Source organism: Rhinopithecus bieti, unplaced genomic scaffold (assembly GCF_001698545.2).
Source record: "Rhinopithecus bieti isolate Rb0 unplaced genomic scaffold, ASM169854v2 scaffold_23405, whole genome shotgun sequence".
NCBI lineage: Eukaryota > Metazoa > Chordata > Mammalia > Primates > Cercopithecidae > Rhinopithecus > Rhinopithecus bieti.
In genome coordinates this window covers 820,478-838,481 of record NW_016811519.1, presented here as the reverse complement: position 1 = coordinate 838,481, position 18,004 = coordinate 820,478, and the positions used below count along the sequence as shown (strand labels likewise).

The 18,004-nt window shown below is 40.0% G+C and overlaps 1 protein-coding gene across 2 annotated transcripts in view; it reads right to left on the bottom strand.

Annotated features, from left to right (window-relative positions):
* Positions 1 to 6,835: 6,835 nt before the first annotated feature.
* IKBIP (IKBKB interacting protein) overlaps positions 6,836 to 18,004 on the bottom strand; it is a 32,538-nt gene continuing 21,369 nt past the window's right edge. For both annotated transcript variants that reach the window (XM_017893960.1, XM_017893962.1), the window contains one exon: positions 6,836 to 7,768. In XM_017893960.1, the coding sequence (XP_017749449.1) occupies positions 7,013 to 7,768 (756 nt within the window). In that variant the 3' untranslated portion in view covers positions 6,836 to 7,012. The remainder of the gene's footprint in view (positions 7,769 to 18,004) is intronic.

Here is an 18,004-nt window from a genome sequence, read left to right as displayed (position 1 = left end):
ATACAGTGTACTGCAAAATTTGAAGATGGAAAATAATTCATATGACTCGTCATATCATTATTCCAAGACCCATGATCTTAACACTAGAGGGCTATATTAGCCAAGGTTAAAACTGCTAAATCTCAAGGAAGCATTAACTTCTGAAAATATGGTATACCCAACTTTTACTCATGGATAAGTTTGATGGTAAAATGTTATTTTACTTAATGTTAATAGGTTATTGGAAACTGTTACGTTAAGTGAAATCACAAATAATGAAACTTTTACCACAGGCTAGTTGATACAAACGAGTTAAGTTCTTACAACATATTTCCGGTCACAAAATATAACCAAACTAATAAAGACCAAAACAATTCTAATATTAAGCATTAAATGAATATGAACTATACATGCATTTAAGAAAGATTATGGCTGGGCGTGGTGGCTCACACTTGTAATCCCAGCACTTTGGGGGGTCGTGGCAGGTAGATCACGAGGTCAGTAGTTTGAGACCAGCCCGGCCAATACAGTGAAACTCCATCTCTACTAAAATACAAAATTAGCTTAGGTATGGTGGTGGGCATCTGTAATCCCAGCTACTCAGGAGGCTGAGGCAGGANACCCAACTTTTACTCATGGATAAGTTTGATGGTAAAATGTTATTTTACTTAATGTTAATAGGTTATTGGAAACTGTTACGTTAAGTGAAATCACAAATAATGAAACTTTTTACCACAGGCTAGTTGATACAAACGAGTTAAGTTCTTACAACATATTTCCGGTCACAAAAATATAACCAAACTAATAAAGACCAAAACAATTCTAATATTAAGCATTAAATGAATATGAACTATACATGCATTTAAGAAAGATTATGGCTGGGCGTGGTGGCTCACACTTGTAATCCCAGCACTTTGGGGGGTCGTGGCAGGTAGATCACGAGGTCAGTAGTTTGAGACCAGCCCGGCCAATACAGTGAAACTCCATCTCTACTAAAAATACAAAAATTAGCTTAGGTATGGTGGTGGGCATCTGTAATCCCAGCTACTCAGGAGGCTGAGGCAGGAGAATTGCTTGAACACGGGAGGCAGAGGTTGCAGTGAGCAGAGATCATGCCACTGCACCCCAGCCTGGGCAACAGAGCTAGACTTCGTCTCAAAAAAAAAAAAAAAAAAGACTTCCTCTCTGGAATTTCACTTTTGTTGCCCAGGCTGGAGTGCAATGGTATAATCTCGACTCACCACAAGCTCCGCCTCCCGGGTTCAAGCGATTCTCCTGCCTCAGCCTCTCTAGTAGCTGAGATTACAGGCATGTGCCACCATGCCTGGCTAATTTTGTATTTTTAGTAGAGATGGGGTTTCTCTACGTTGGTCAGGCTGGTCTTGAACTCCTGATCTTAGGTGATCCGTCCACCTCAGCTTCCCAAAGTGCTGGGATTACAGGCCTGAGCCACCTAGCCCGGCCTAAGACTTCCTCTCAAGCTTGGCATTTGGTCGATGGGGACCCACAGAGGAAGCAAGTTGGCAGAGTGAGGTGTGTCTACAGAGAAAGAGGAACAACTCCTGAGACCACATGGCCCCTGAGGAAGAGAAAGTGCCTCTACTGACGCTGGCCGTCCGTTCCATATCCCAGGAGGACGCGTTATACCACAATTCTTTGGGGGGATGCCGGTGAGATGCTCATAAGAAAGCCTCCTTTTTTCTTTCCTTTTCTTTGTTGTTGTTGTTGTTGTTGTTGTTTTTTAGACGCAGTCTTGCTTTGTCACTCAGGCTGGAGTGCAGTGACGCAATCTTGACTCCCTGCAACCTCTGCCTCCCGGGTTCAAGTGATTCTCCTGCCTCAGCCTCCTGAGTAGCTGGGATTACAGGCATTTGTCACCGCACCTGGCTAATTTTTGTATTTTTAGTAGAGATAGGGTTTTGCCATGTTGGCAAGGCTGGTCTTGAACTCCTGAACTCAAGTGATCTGCTCACCTCTGCCTCCCGAAATGCTGGGATTACAGGCGTGAGCCACTGTGCCCCACCTGTTTTTTTTCTTTTTTTTTTTTTTCATGAGATGATTCTTAAAACTAGAGCCCTTGGCTGGGTGCGGTGGCTCACGCCTGTAATCCCAGTGCTTTGGGAGGCCAAGGCAGGTGGATTGCCTGAGTTCAGGAGTTCTAGACCAGCCTGATCAACATAGTGAAACCCCATCTCTACTGAAATACAAAAAATGAGCTGGGCGTGGCAGTGTGTGCCTGTAATCCCAGCTACTAGGGAGGCTGAGGCAGGAAAATTGCTTGAACCTGGGAGGTGGAGGTTGCAGTGAGCCGAGATCGCACCACTGAACTCCAGCCTGGGCGACAGAGCGAGACTCCATCTCAACAACAACAACAACAACAACAACAACAACAACAACAACAAAAAAAAAACAAACAAAAAACAAAGCCCTAACTAACCCATTATGACTGACTGTAAGTTCTGTGAGATTAGGGAACACTTGATGATAGCTACTAGTCACTCACTATGTATCCACTGAAGCACCTACCCTGGTGTTCTACACATATTAATAAATGGTTTTGAACAAATGAATGAAACAACCAAGGGTAAAACTATCTGCTATTTATCCAGAGGCAGAACCAGAGCCATGGGCCTGTGAGTGGGCACGAGTAGTAGGACACGGAACATTGTTCAACCTGTTCTAGATGTACCTGTAACCTCAGTGTCTGAATACTAGACAGAGGTGGAACTGAGACAGACCATAGGTGAGATAACTATTTCACAAGTAAGCTATATCCCATAGCCTTCTTTAAAAGGATGAGACAATGATAAGGTGTGAGAGTTAATTTTATGCATCAGTTGGCTGGGCCATGATGTCCAGACGTTTGGTTGAACATTATACTGGATGTTGCTGTGAGGGTGTTTTTTTGGATGAGATTAACATTCTAATCAGTGGACCTCGATTGCCCTCCATAATGTGAGTGGCAATTCACGTTCAATCAGTTGAAGGCCTGAATAGAACAAAAGAGTAGATCCCCCCACTTCCACCCAAGCAAGAAGGAATTCTGCCTTCAGACTTGAACTGCAACACCAGCTCTTCCCTGAGGATCCAGACTAATGGCCCACCTTGCTGATTTTAGATTTGCCATCCTCTATAATCCATGTGAACCAATTCCTTAAACCTCTCTCTCTCTTTCTCCCTCTACATCCTGTTGCTTCTGTTTCTCTGGAGAATACTGATACTACACAAGTTTCCGGTAATAATGACTCAATCTTTCTTTGCTTTTCTTGACACAGGGTCTCACTGTTGCCCACGCTGGAGTGCAGATCATAGCTCACTGCAGACTCTACCTCCTGGGCTCAAGTGATTCTCCCACCTCAGCCTTCCCATTAACTGAGACTACAGGTGCACACCACACTGACTAATTTTTTTGTAGAGATGGGATTCACCATGTTGGCCAGGCTGGTCTCAAACTCCCGAGCTCAAGTGATCTGCCTGCCTCAGCCTCCCAAAAATGCTGGGATTACAGGTGTGAGTCACTGTTCCTGGATATCAATTTTTCAAATAAGACAGAACATTTCCTGTCAATAGCTTGGAGAAAGTGAACCAAGTTTGAGTACATAGTTAACTTTTCCATGGCAAAAAAGCCCAAGGATTGCTGATGAGCCATTCTGGTATAAGAATTCATAAACTCGGCCAGGCATGGTGGCTCATGCCTGTGATCCCAGCACTCTGGGAGGCCGAGGTGGGCGGATCATGAGGTCAGGAGATAGAGACCATCCTGGCTAACATAGTGAAAGCCCGTCTCCACTAAAAATACCAAAAAAAAAAAAAAATTTGCCGGGCGTGGTGGCGGGCACCTGTAGTCCCAGCTACTCAGGAGGCTGAGGCAGGAGAATGGCTTGAACCCAGGCGGCAGAGCTTGTAGTGAGCCGAGATCGCACCACTGCACTCCAGCCTGGGCGACAGAGGAAGGATCGGTCTCAAAAAAAAAAAAAAAAAAAAAAAAGAATTCATAAACTCCCCAGGCACAGTGGCTGACACTTGTGATCCCAGCATTTTGGGAGGCCAAGGCAGGAGGACTGCTTGACCTCAGGAGTTCGAGACCACTCTGGGCAGTATAGGCAGACTTCACCTCTACAAAAAAAAAAAAAAAAAAAAAAAAAAAAAAAAAAAAAATCAAAAAAGTAGTTGTGGTTGGTAGTGAATTCATGTAGTCCTAGCTACTCAGGAGGCTGAGTGGGAGGATTGCTTGAGGTCAGAAGGCAAGAGGCTGCAGTGAGGCATGATCACGCCACTGCACTCCAGCTGGGAGACAAAATGAGACCCTGTCTCAAAACAAGAACAAACACACAGAATTTATAAACTCTTATTTTTGAGGTGACCAGCTCTGTGGATCTGGGTATTCTTCATGCTAGGCATTTGAAACTGGGGCTAATGCTGTGTGGGTTTACTTTAGGTTATTATATTGTACTTAATAACATTTATTGATGAGCTATTACACATATAAACACAAATATTTCAAGTGTATACTGTAATGCCAGAACTCTGGGAGGCCAAAGCAGAAGAATCACTTAAACCCAGGAGTTCAAGACCAGCCTGGGCAACATAGGGAGATCCCATCTCCACCAAAAAAAAAAAAAAAAAAAAAAAAAAGAAAGAAAGAAATTAGCCAGGCATGGTGGCTTGCGACTGTAGTCCCAGCTACTCAGGAAGCTGAGGTGGAAGGATCATTTGAGTCCAGGAGGTCGAGGCTGCTGTGAGCCATGATCACACCACTGTACTCCAGTCTGGGTGACAGAGTGAAAACCTATCTCAAAAATAAAATAAATAAAATTTAAAAGTATACACTTTGATGAGTTTTGACATATATCTATCACAATGATGATAAAAAACATCCTTCACTCCTTTTCCTTGTGGCTCTTTGTAATCTATACCTGTCTCCATCTCTATCTCCAATTGTGATACATAATTTTATGTTTCAACCTGCCTGGGCTAAGGGATGCCCAGATAGCCGGTAAAACATTATTTCTCAGTGTGTCTATGACAGTGTTTCCAGAAGAGATTAGCATTTGACTTGGTAGACTGCATAAAGATCACTCTCATTAATGTGGGAGAGCATCATCCCATCCATTGAGGGCCTGGATAGAACAAAAAGGCAGAAGGGTGAATTTGCTACTCTTTGAGCTGGGACATCCATCTTCTCCTGCCCTCAGACATCAGTGTTCCTGGTTTTGGGCCTTTGGTCTTGCACCAGGACTTACGCCATCACTTCCTTTGGTTGTCAGGCCTTCAGACTCTGAATTAAACCACTGGCTTTCCTAGTTCTCCAGTTTGCAGATGAAAGATTGTTGGATTCTTGGCCTCCATAATCATGTGAGCCAATTCCTAGAATCTATCTATCTATCTATCTATCTATCTATCTATCTATCCATCCATCCATCATCTATCTTATCAGTCATCTATCTATCACCATCATCTATCTATCATCATCTATCCACCCATCCATCCACCACTCACCTACCTACCTATCAATCATCTGTCTATCCATCCATCCTATTGACTCTGTTTCTCTGGAGAATCCTAATGCAACAGGCAACCACTGATCTACTTTCTGTCACTTTAGATTACTTTGTATTTTCTAAAGTTTTATGTAATTGGAATTGCCAATGCTGTTAGAGCCTCCTTTTTTTTTTTTTTTTTTTGAGATGTAGTCTTGCTCTGTCTCCCAGTCTCCCTGGCTGGAGTGCAATGGCACAATCTCTGATCACTGCAACATTTGCCTCCCGAGTTCAAGCGATTCTCCTGCCTCAGCTTCCCAAGTAACTGGGATTACAGGTGCCCACCACCTTGCCCGACTAATTTTGTATTTTTAATAGAGACGTGGTTTCACCATGTTGGCCAGGCTGGTTTCAAACTCCTGACCTCAGGTGATACACCTGTCTCGGCCTCCCAAAGTGCTAGGATTACAGGCGTGAGGCACGGAGCCCGGACTTTATAGCCTCCTTCTCTAGTTGCTTTGGCTACTTCTGGTCACATCATCATAACACGAATTGTGTTGCTTTGAGGCAGAGTCTCTGTCTGAGGCTTGGCAAGCCCCCTTCAGTCTACACCCTCCCCTACAACCCTTGCTCTAGAAGCCACTTTCCAACCCCTTTTATTAAGTAACATACTTGCTATGGCCTGAATGTGTCTCCCCAAAATTCATAGGTTGAAATCCAAAGTGAGACATTTGGGAGGGAATTAGGTCATAAGGTAGGAGGAGTCTTCATGGACAGGATTAGTGCCCCTATAAAAGAGGCCCCAGATTGCTGCTTGCCCCTTCCACCATGCAAGGACACAGCTAGAAGGTGCTATCTATGAACCAGGAAGTGGGCCCACACCAGACACCGAAGCTGCCAGCACCTTGATCTCAGACTTTCCAGCCTCTAGAACAGTGAGAAATAAATTTGTTAGTTACAGGCTACCTAAAGTTCTTGCTATACTGTTATATACCAGCCCAAATAGACCGAGACACTACTATTCCTTTCCTTGTTTCCTAAAGCCATGAAGGACCCAGAAAGTCTTACTTTATCTTTTCCTCCCTGCCGCTCAGTGGCCGTGACCTTTCTAGTTTCTCTTCCACTAACTGGATAACGAATGCTGCAGCCCTGTCCCCTGAGGGGTAGTTCTTCAGTTAGGTCCCCAAATACACATACTGGGCTCCCTGGCAGCCAGAGAGGGCAAGTGGGGATTCAGATCCTGTCCCTTCGAGATCTCCCCATGCTACTAGCAGATTCTGCTTCTCCTACGTGTGTGTGTGTGTGTGTGTGTGTGTGTGTAACAACATGTATGTCAGAAGGATGGGTAAAGTTCTTGCTATATAAAGTTGCCAAAATAGGTTTTAGCATATTTATTTTGGAAAACCAACTTGTTTAAAAGTTTTATTTTTACTGTACAAAATAGGATTAAATATAAAATGACTTTTACTCCAAAATATCATTATTTCTGATTTACCAGTCTTCTCACGAGAGGTCCCATTAAAACATTACCTTAGTCTAATGCCAATGTCAGACTAATTCATATCTGAAATGTGTGCTATTTCATCTTTAATATCCTTAATCTCAGCTTGGACTATTGTTAAATTAGATATTTTTTCATTTAAGAAAGCAATTTCTTTCTCTCTTTGTAGTAAGTCGGTAACCAATCTCCCAATGCGTAGTGTTAAATCATTTACTAATGGTTCTAAACGGGAAAAGTCCTTCTTTAGATTATACACCTTTGGTTTTAGATCATTTGCAAAAGTCACTGTCTTCAGAACTTTGGCTCTGTCACTTTCTAAGCTTAGAAATCTATCTGTATGTTTGTCGAAGCCACTCTTGAGTTCAGTTAGTGTCTTCTTAACAGAGTTAATTCTTTGTGAATTTTCAGATGCTGTCTTTCGGAGTGTTGCTGTTCGATCAATACTACTTGAAAGAAGATCACCTATATTTTTTACTGTATTTTTTTCTACTTTTTCTATTTTATTTTCTAGTTCTTGCACAGAATCTGTCAATGATATTACATCAGTTACTAAACCTGAAATCCGTCGTATATCTGTTTTTACAGTTGTAATCTTGAGACCAACATCTTTTGCCATGGAAGTTGTACTTTGGTCTACTTTTGTAACATCTTGAGAAAGCGTTGTCAGATTGTTGTTCAGTATATCCTGTTTTTCAGTTATCCTATTGGACCAAATTTTTACCTCATTAATTTCTTCCTGTAGACGCTTTAGATGAGCAATTATTTGAAAAGACTTCAATTGTTCCATGATAGCTTCAGATTTCTGCCACTATAAGAAAATATAATATCACAACGATTAAATTTATTAGAAGCTTAACATTTAAAATTCATCTTAAATTTTATAATTCTTTTTAATTTAATTATTTTTTTTTTTGAGATGGAGGCTTGCTCTGTTACCCAGGATGGAGTACAGTGGCATGATCTTGGCTCACTGCAACCTCTGCCTCCTGGGTTCAAGTGCTTCTCCTGACTCAGTCTCCCAAGTAGCTGGGATTACAGGCACCCACCCCCACCTCAGCTAACTTTTTTTGTATTTTTAGTAGAGACAGGTCTTCATCATGTTGGATAGGCTGGTCTCGAACTCCTGACCTCTGGTTATCTGCCCACCTTGGCCTCCTAAATCCATGCCTGGGATTACAGGTGTGAGCCACCACACCCTGCCTTATGTTATTTTTTAACTACAACTTTACTGTTCTTCTGGAAAGCATATGGTAAAAGATGGCTTCAAAAGTAAGAGAATTTAGAACAATGTAAGTGAATTACTAATGAATAAGAAGGAAACACTACAAAAATTTCATGAAATGTCACTGGAAATTACATTTTTTACGTTATAATATTTTCACAATTGGTCTTCTGTACAGTAATAAAATGAGCTACATGAGACAGTGATTATGGTTTTTCAGTTGCTGGAGAAGGGAAAAGAAAGTTTATTCCAATTGAGCTTTGCCGGGTAAGACAAGGCAACATAACTTCTTTTATATTTCAGCTTTACTAAGGTATAATTGACAAATTAAAATTGTATATATTTATTGTGTACAATGTAATGTTTTGATATACATAGCTACACACATCTTGTGAATGATTAAATCAAGCTAATGAATATATCTATCACCTCAATTTTTTTTTTGGTAATAAAAATATTTAAGATCTACTCTCCTAGAAATTCTCTTTCTCTTTTTTTTGGAGTTGGAAGTCTCACTCACTTTGTCACCCAGGCTGGAATGCAATGGCCCCATCTCTGCTCACTGCAACCTCTACCTCCTGGGTTCAAGTGATTCTCCTGCCTCAGTCTCCCGAGTAGATGGTACCACAGTTGTGCGCCACCACGCCTGGCTAATTTTTGTATTTTTAGTAGTGACAGGGTTTCACCATGTTGGCTAGGCTGGTCTGAAACACCTAATCTCAAGTGATTCGCCCGCCTCAGCCTCCCAAAGTGCTAAGATTATAAGCCGTGAGCCATCATGCCTGGCCTCTTAGCAGTTTTCAAGTATATATTATTATTATTATTATTATTTTATTTTTTTTTATTTTTTATTTTTTTGAGACGGAGTCTCGCTCTGTCGCCCAGGCTGGAGTGCAGTGGCGCGATCTCGGCTCACTGCAAGCTCTGCCTCCCGGGTTCACGCCATTCTCCCGCCTCAGCCTCCGAGTAGCTGGGACTACAGGCGCCTGCCACCACACCTGGCTAGTTTTTTGTATTTGTAGTAGAGACAGGGTTTCACCATGTTAGCCAGGATGGTCTCGATCTCCTGACCTCGTGATCCACCCGCCTCGGCCTCCCAAAGTGCTGGGATTACAGGCTTGAGCCACCGCGCCCGGCCTATATTATTATTATTAATAGTCATCATACTACACAATAGATCTCTAGAACTTATTCTTCCTGTTTAACTGAAACTTTGTATTCTTTGATCAACATCTCTCTATTGCCCTACCCTGTCCCCTCCAATCCCTCGTAACCACTATTCTACCCTGTACTTCTATGAGTCTGACTTTTTTAGATTCCACATATAATTGACATCATGTAGTATTTGTCTATCTGTGCCTGGTTCATTCCACTTAGCTTAATATCCTTTGGGTTCATCCATGTAGTCACAAATAACAGGATTTCCCTCTTTTTAAAGGCAGAACAGCATTGTGTGTGTGCGTGCGTGTGTGCTATTTATCCATTCATCTGTTGATTGACACTTAGGTTGATTCTACATATCTTGGCTATTGGGACTAATGCTGCAATGAATATGGGAGTGCAGATAACTCCTTGACATAGTGATTCATTTCTTTTTGATATATATCCAAAAGTTGGTTTGCTGGATCATATGATTATTCGTAGTGTTGTTTTTTTTGAGGAAACTCCATACTGTTTTCCATAATGGCTATACATTTCCATCCACAGTGTACAATGGTTCCCTTTTCTCTACATTCTCACCAACACTTATCTTTTATCTTTTTGATAATAAATATTCTAACAGGTCTGAGTTGATACCTCATTGTGGTTTTAATTTTTCATTTCCCTGATAATTAGTGATGTTGAGCATTTTTTCCATATACCTGTTGGCCATTACTGTGTCTTTTTTTGAGAAATGTCTATTCATGTCCATAGCCCATTGTTTAATCATGTTTTTTTTTTTTTTTTTTTTTTTTTTGCTATTGAGTTGAGTTCCTTATATATTTTGGATATTAAGCCATTCTCAGATTTATGGTTCATGAGTATTTTTCTCCCATTCTATAGGTTGTTTCTTCACTCTGTTGACTGTTTCCTTTTCTGTAAAGAAGCTTTTTAGTTTGATGCAATCCTATTTATTTTTGCTTTTGTTGCTTGTTCTTTTCGGGTTCTATTCAAAAAAATCTTTGCCAAGACTAATGTCAAGAAGCCTTTTCCTCATGTTTTCTTCTAGTAGTTTTCAATTTCTGGTGTTACATATAAGTCCTTAATTCATTTTGAATTGGTTTTTGTATGTGGTTTGACATAAGGGTCCAGTTTCATTCTTCCGCGTAGGATATCCCGTTTTCTCAACAGCATTTATTAGAGAGATGTCCTTTCCCTGTTCTGTGTTTTTGGCACCTTGGATGAGAATCATTTGAACATATACTTGTAGATGTATTTCTGGGCTCTCTATTCTGTTCCATTAGTCCATGTTTTTTCAAATGCTAGTATTATGCTGTTTGGATTACTACAGCTTTGCAGTGTATTTTGACATCAGGTAGTGTGATGTCTCTAGCTTTGTTCTTTTTGCTCAAGATTGCTTTGGCTATTTGGGGTCTAAGGCAACTGCAAACAGGTTATAGCAAATGCTAGAATGAAGGGACCAATGTCAAAGACTATATGTCTATGCTTTATTGGCCTGTAACTTTTATGAACAGTTTTCTGGCCTATCTAACTATCCATGAGACCTTGAATAATTCAACTAATTCTCAAGTTCCTAGTATGTTGTTAGGTATGCAAAATATGAGGAACATAAAGATGAGTATAATTCGAGTTGTGGCCTCAACTTAGTTTAGTAGAGAAGACAGATAAGTAAAATAAAATAATTTCCAAGATTCTAAAATTCTGATTCAAAATGCAGCTGTTTTTCAGCTTTTGTATGTTTCAATGCCATCCTTCTTCCCCACTATACATTATGTACTGAAAGTTCTTAAATTGTCATCATCTTGATTTAACTTGGACACATTAACTGATAAACATTTTGAGCCACCCAAGTGTCTGGCAACATTTTGAGTTGTTATTTTTGTTGTTGTTTGTGGTGATGGTCCTGTATCTGTGTGCACACATGTGCGTGCCTATATAGCAGTGTTGGGGAGTTGAATATTTTATTGAACTTTAAATATTTGACATTTTATTGCACTGTGCTATCAGTTAATAAAATGAAGAAGGGAAAATTACACAGTGATAAGATGGATAGATCTCATAAACAATACAAAGTTGGATAAAGTCGGACAATTAAAACAAAAATGCAAATCAGGTAAGACTATTTAGCTTCAATCAGAAGATTAGTCTATGCACTGTGTGCTCAATTATGAAGAAAAATAAATTAAGAAACAAATGTAAAATGGCTAGAAATACATTGCTAATGCCTATGCCCAAAGACAGATATACAGTAATTACTCTGGAAAAAGAATCCCATTTATAATGTGTAAGTCAATCATTTGACTTTTGCACATTTAACTTTCAGCTTGTTTTCTAGGAAAGCACTATGTTGTAAAGTAGGAAATTACAACTTTCTATTAATAAAACTAGCTTGATTCCACAACATATACTATACTACAGTATGTGCTAATATGATCAAGAACAGTCTCTGCTTTTAGGGAGTCTGTAGTTTAGTTTGGGACACAGAAATGTCGATCAATGTATTACTTAAAAAAACTCAGAAAAGAAGAAATAAAAAAGCTTGAGTCCAGGAGTTTGACGCTGTAGTGTGCTATGATTGCGCCTATGAATACTAACTGTGCTGCAGCCTGGGCACACAGCAAGACCCCCATCTCTAAAACAAAAAAATTGAAATTAAAATTTATAAAAACAAATAATCAGACTGGAAAATATATTTACAAAATTAAATATGCAGTATAATCTAAATATATCTTTTTAAAAAATAACTGTATATTTCTTCAATGTTTTCTTATCAATTATCTTTCTTTAAAAAAAAATTTTGAGATGGGGGTCTCACTATGCTGCCCAGGCTGGTCTTGAACTCCTGGCTCAAGTAATCCTCCCAAAGTGCTGGGATTACAGGCATGAGCCACTACACCCAGCTTGAATTATCTTTCTTAAATTGCATTTGGCTGACTCGGCTAATGCCAACCTTTTGAGATTATTTTGGTTATCATACATTTAGTTTTATTTAACATAAATAAAAATGCATTATGCTCAGAATATTACTTTGAGGGCAGCTTTAAAAAGAAGCAGCCATATAGTTGCAAAATAATTATAATGAAGTATGGAAATGGAGCAGTAGGACAAAATAATTCTAAGTAGCAACTCCCCCACTTCGCCCCATCACAAATGTTTAATTTCAAAATACACTTGAGGATTTTTCTCCTCAATCGCTTTATGCTAAAATTAATTATTGGCGGATAAGGTGGTCCAAATTGTGTTTTTTGGTAGAGAAGTGAGCTTGCGAAAATGTTCCTGTGGGTATGACATTAAGCAGTAGCCACAAATAGGAAGGAAACCAAGAAGTGATTGCAAAATCACATTTTATTTTTAAGGAGGAAGTTTTGCAATATAGTGTATTTGATGAAACAGTCTCCCAAGGGAGAAAATACTAGATGGCTACTTTCGTCTATTTCATTACCAGGTTATCATTTATTAATGTATCTACTCTGGTAAAAGTAGCTTAATAGCAATTAATCAATTAAGATGTCAATGAATGAGCTTAGCTTATTCTTAGAAGGATCAGATTATTCGGAAGAAGCTGTTAGTAAATCTCTTTGTTTTACTTGGTTGTTTATAAAAGCAATCTATCATGAACTTCTATTGATCTTTACTAAAATATAAGCTCAATACAGTGTGGTAATAGTCTAGAGATTGTTGTTATTAAATTACTTTAAAAATTACTTCAGGCTTGGTTAACCTATTTGCCTAGGATGGATAGAAGAGTTAGAGTCTATCAGTAGCTGAAAAGAGCACATCAGTGAAGGCTGGGGATGGTGCCTCATGCTTGTAATCCCAGCACTTTTGTGAGGTGGGGTGGATGGATCACTTGAGCTCAAGAGTTCAAGGCCAGCCTGGGCAACATGGTGAAACTCCATCTCTACAAAAATTACAAAAATAGTCGGGCTGAGCTGGGAGGATGGCTTGATCCTGGGAGGCAGAGGTTGCAGTGAGCTGAGATCATGCCACTGCACTCCAGTCCGGGCAACAGAACCAGACCCTTTCTCAGAAAAAAAAAAAGGTACATCAGTGATTTGATTATTTATTTATTTATGAGATAGAGTCTTGCTCTACTGCCCAGGCTGGAGTGCAGTGGTGCAATCTCTGCTCACTGCAACCTCTGCCACCCAAGCGATTCTCTGGCCTCAGCCTCCCAAGTAGCTGGGATTACAGGCATGCACCACCACACCCGGCTAAGTTTTCTATTTTTTTTTGTTTGTTTGTTTTTAGTAGAGACGGTGTTTCACCATGTTGCAAACTCCTGACCTCAAGTGATCCGCCCACCTCAGCCTCCCAAAGTGCTGGGATTATAGGCATGAGCCACTGCCCCCAGCCAGAATATTTATTAAATTCCTATCATATATTCAAGGTATGAGGCTAGATGCTGTCCTGTAATGTTAAACATTGCCTGGATCTACAAGCACAGCAACATGGTTCAAGAATATGATTTCTAGGTCCAATCTGCTTTCTAAAAACTTGCTAAAGGATTTTTTTTTTTTTTTTGAGACAGAGTCTTGCTCTGTCGTCCAGGCTGGAGTGCAGTGGCGCCATCTCGGCTCACTGCAACCTCCACCTCCTGGGTTCAAGAGAGTCTCCTGCCTCAGCCTCCTGAGTAGCTGGGATTACAGGCACCCACAGTCACGCTCAGCTAATTTTGTATTTTTAGTAGAGACAGAGGTTTCACCACGTTGGCCAGGATGGTCTCGATCTCCTGACCTCGTGATCCACCCACCTTGGCCTCCCAAAGTGCTGAAATTACACATGTGCACCACTGCGCCCAGCTAGGATCTCTGAATTCTATTAAAGGACCTGGACATTTCATTGATCTGTATAATTTAAAACCATTTAGATCAGGCACAGTGGCTCACACCTGTTATCCCAGCACCTTGGGAGGCCAAGGAAGGAGGATCCATTGAGGTCAGGAGTTTGAGACCAGCCTGGGCCACATAGAGAGATCCTCATCTCTACTTTTTTTTATATTAAAAAAGGGGTAAATAAGTAAATAAAAGCACTTAAAGTCAGAAGACATCTTAGGGATTATTGGTATAAGTCTCTCCTTTTACTATTTAAAACTAAGCCCTAAAACAAAGTGCCCAGAATATGCAGTGGCAAAACCTATTAATAGATTAGAGGAGTACAGCCTAGGGATCTTCAGCACTGCTTTCTCCTCTTCTCCAATATTTATTCATTTATTGATTCCTTCTTATGCTCAAGGGCCAAACAATTTTAGAGCACAGCTACAGCTTTTGCGGGACATACAGTCTGGTTTAATGGCAACATAGTAGAGAACACATTTGACTGAATTATTGCTTTTTGAGTTATCAACATAGTTCTAACAGCAGATTTGTTGTGATTTTTCTCCTCTAGTTGAACAGCAGGCTCCATGGTGTAGTGAGATGTCCTTGGCCTCTGGAATTGAACAGACCAAGGTCTACAGTGTGATTGCAAGGTTCCCAATGTTCCTAAGTCTCCATTTCCTTATTTGTAAAATGGGTCTAATAGCTAGCAAAGGTGTAGTAAGGATTAGTGATAATGACTGGCACAAGGTAGGTAATTAACATATAGAGCTGTTATGATGATGATAATGAAGGCCGGGCGCAGTGGCTCACGTCTGTAATCCCAGCACTTTGGGAGGTCAAGGAAGGTGGATCACGAGGTCAAGAGATCGAGATCATCCTGGCCAACATGGAGAAACCCCATCTCTACTAAAAACACAAAAATTAGCTGGGCGTGGTGGCACGTGCCTATAGTCCCAGCTACTTGGGAGGCTGAGGCAGGAGAATCGCTTGAACCCGGGAGGTGGAGGTTGCCAGTGAGCTGAGATTGCACACTGCACTCGCAGCCTAGGGACAGAGTGAGACTCTGTCGTTAAACCAAAAAAAAAAAAAAAAAAAAAAAAAAAGGAATGATGATGATGAATGTACATCTCCTAGAAATGCTTGACATATGTGTGGATATGTCATTTTAACAAGTGCTAAAATGTTAGTTCTCTCCTCTCCTGCTATATAAAGCTGGGGTGGAGTATTTTGATTTGTATTAAATTAATAGTTTATAGGCTGGTCATGGTGGCTTACACCTCTAATCCCAGCACTTTGGGAGGTCGAGGTGGGAGAACTGCTTCAGCCCAGGAGTTTGAGACCAACCTGGGCAACATGAGACTGTTTCTACAAAAAAATAAAATTAGCTGGGCATGGTGGTGTGCACCTGTAATTCCTGCAATCCGAGGAGCTGAGATGGGAGGATCCCTTGGGCCCAGGAGGTTGAAGCTGCAGTGAGCTGTGATCACACCATTACACTCCAGCCTGGGTGACAGAGTGAGATCCTGTCTCAAGATTAATTAATAGCTTATAAATTGAAATGAGCAGGTGCTAGGAAAATTTATAGAGCTTTTGTCAACTGTGCAAATATGGGGTAAGTCTACAAAGGATGGTTTCTGTTTTTCTTATTGAGTTTGGTAAATTTTCAGCATCATTATTGTGTAATGGTACATCAAAATCTGAACAATTTATAGATTCATACAAAGGTCTACAATTAGGTTGACATTAAAAATACTACTACTAATTTTGCATCTTATGGGTTTTTCTATGAAGACATACAGGCTAATAAATGAAGAGTTTTAGTTATAAAATATACAAGTATACTTAGTCAATAGTTTCTGATCATTTAGCTAAATTTAAGGCAATGTTACATTTAAAAATTGTATATTCAAGAGTTTAAAAGTAAGTACGTACTTGTATTGTAAAAGTGATTTATTCATGTTACATTAAAAAAATTGATCCAGTCCTTTTTTTTTTTTTTTGAAATGGAGTCTCACTCTGTTGCCAGGCTGTAGTGCAATGGCATGATTTTGGTTCACTGCAACCTCTGCCTCCCAGGTTCAAGCAATTCTCCTGCCTCAGCCTCCCAAGTAGCTGGGATTCCAGGTACCTGCTACCACGTCTGGCTAATTTTTGTATTTTTAGTAAAGACAGGGTTTCACCATATTGGCCAGGCTAGTCTCCAACTCCTGACCTCAGGTGACCCGCCCACCTCAGCCTCCCAAAGTGCTGGGATTACAGGGGTGAGCCACTGCGCCCAGCTGATCCAGTACTCTTAAGCTTTTGAGACAGGGTCTTGCTCCGTCACCCAGCCTGGAATGCAGTGGTGCAGGTCACTGCAACCTTGAACACCTGGGCTCAGCCTCCTGTGTCACTAGGACCACAGGGATGCACTTTTTTTTTTGACTTTTAGTAGACATGAGGTCCCGCCATGTCATCCAGGCTGGTCTTGAACTCCTGAGCTCAAGCGATCTTCTCACCTCAGCTTCCCAGAGTGTTGGAATTATAGGAGTCAGCCATTGTGCTTGGCCCCACTTCTCCTTACACTTTTTTTTTTCTTTCTAGGGACGAGGTCTCACTATGTTACCCAGGCTGTCTCAAACTCCTGGGCTCAAGCCATTCTGCCTCAGCCTCCCAAAGTATTGGGATTACAAGTATGAGGCACTGTGCCTGGCCACTGTATAAGAAATTAATTGATATAAAATTTATTATCAATTACAAAGATACAAAATGTGTTTTAGGATATTGGTAATTTTCCCTAAAGAAAAGATTAACAATGTAATTTAATATTTGATATACAGGAAAGTTTTAAAATTTTAAGCATCTGTGTTAAATAAATGAATGGAAGAAACAAAAGACAAATTAAGTACATCTAAATCTCTATAATAACAATTTCTTAATAGGAAAACCTCTTCATAAATACAGGATATGTCTATATCTACATATCTATACACACATACACACACATATACACTTTAATAGTTTTCTCATGTTATACTTATAGAAGTGCAGTTTTCTTTCCCTTGTATCATCATAGAGCACAGTGGCCACATTGTTTTCATTTACTTTCAGTAACCATTACCATGGTATATATAAGTTCAAATAACCTTATATTAAATGTGGCGATAGGTGAGAAAAAAATATTTAAACGTGAAGAGTATAAGAGAAGAAATTACATTTGCCTTGACAGGATGGAGGTTAAAACAACAAAGTTCCAGCTTACTTTATAATCTATTTTATTAGCATTAAAATAAAAGTAAACAAATAGAATTTTGTCAGTGCACGCAAATAAGAGACATTCAGAAATCAAGAAGTGTAATTTTAAGACTGCAAAATTAATGCTATGCCCCTTAACAACAGAACTCGCCAGGCTTATTTTATGATTCATGGCTGTCTACCACAGGCCCTCTTAATTCCGATGGAGAACGAGTTTGGGGTTCTCCAAAACTTGTAAATTTACATATAAAACTACTCGATCAAAACTACCTTTTGTAACTGACTGCTTTCAAGTTATTTAATTCCACTGAAAACTTCATTATAAAACTGGTAAGGTTACTGACAAAGAAACAAGAACAAACTTCCATATATAGTTGACTACATTATATAATTTCAAATAAAATCAATTCGTAAAACAAATTTAGTGGTTTGGGAAATCTTTAAAATGACATACTTTTAACTATCATAGTTACTATCATAACTAATTATCAGAGTTATGTTACTTTTCCCTCAAAACAGACCACAGGCTTATTTATTTTATTTATGTATTTATTTATTTTTGAGACAGAGTCTCGCTTTGTCACCCAGGCTGGAGTGCAGTGGCACA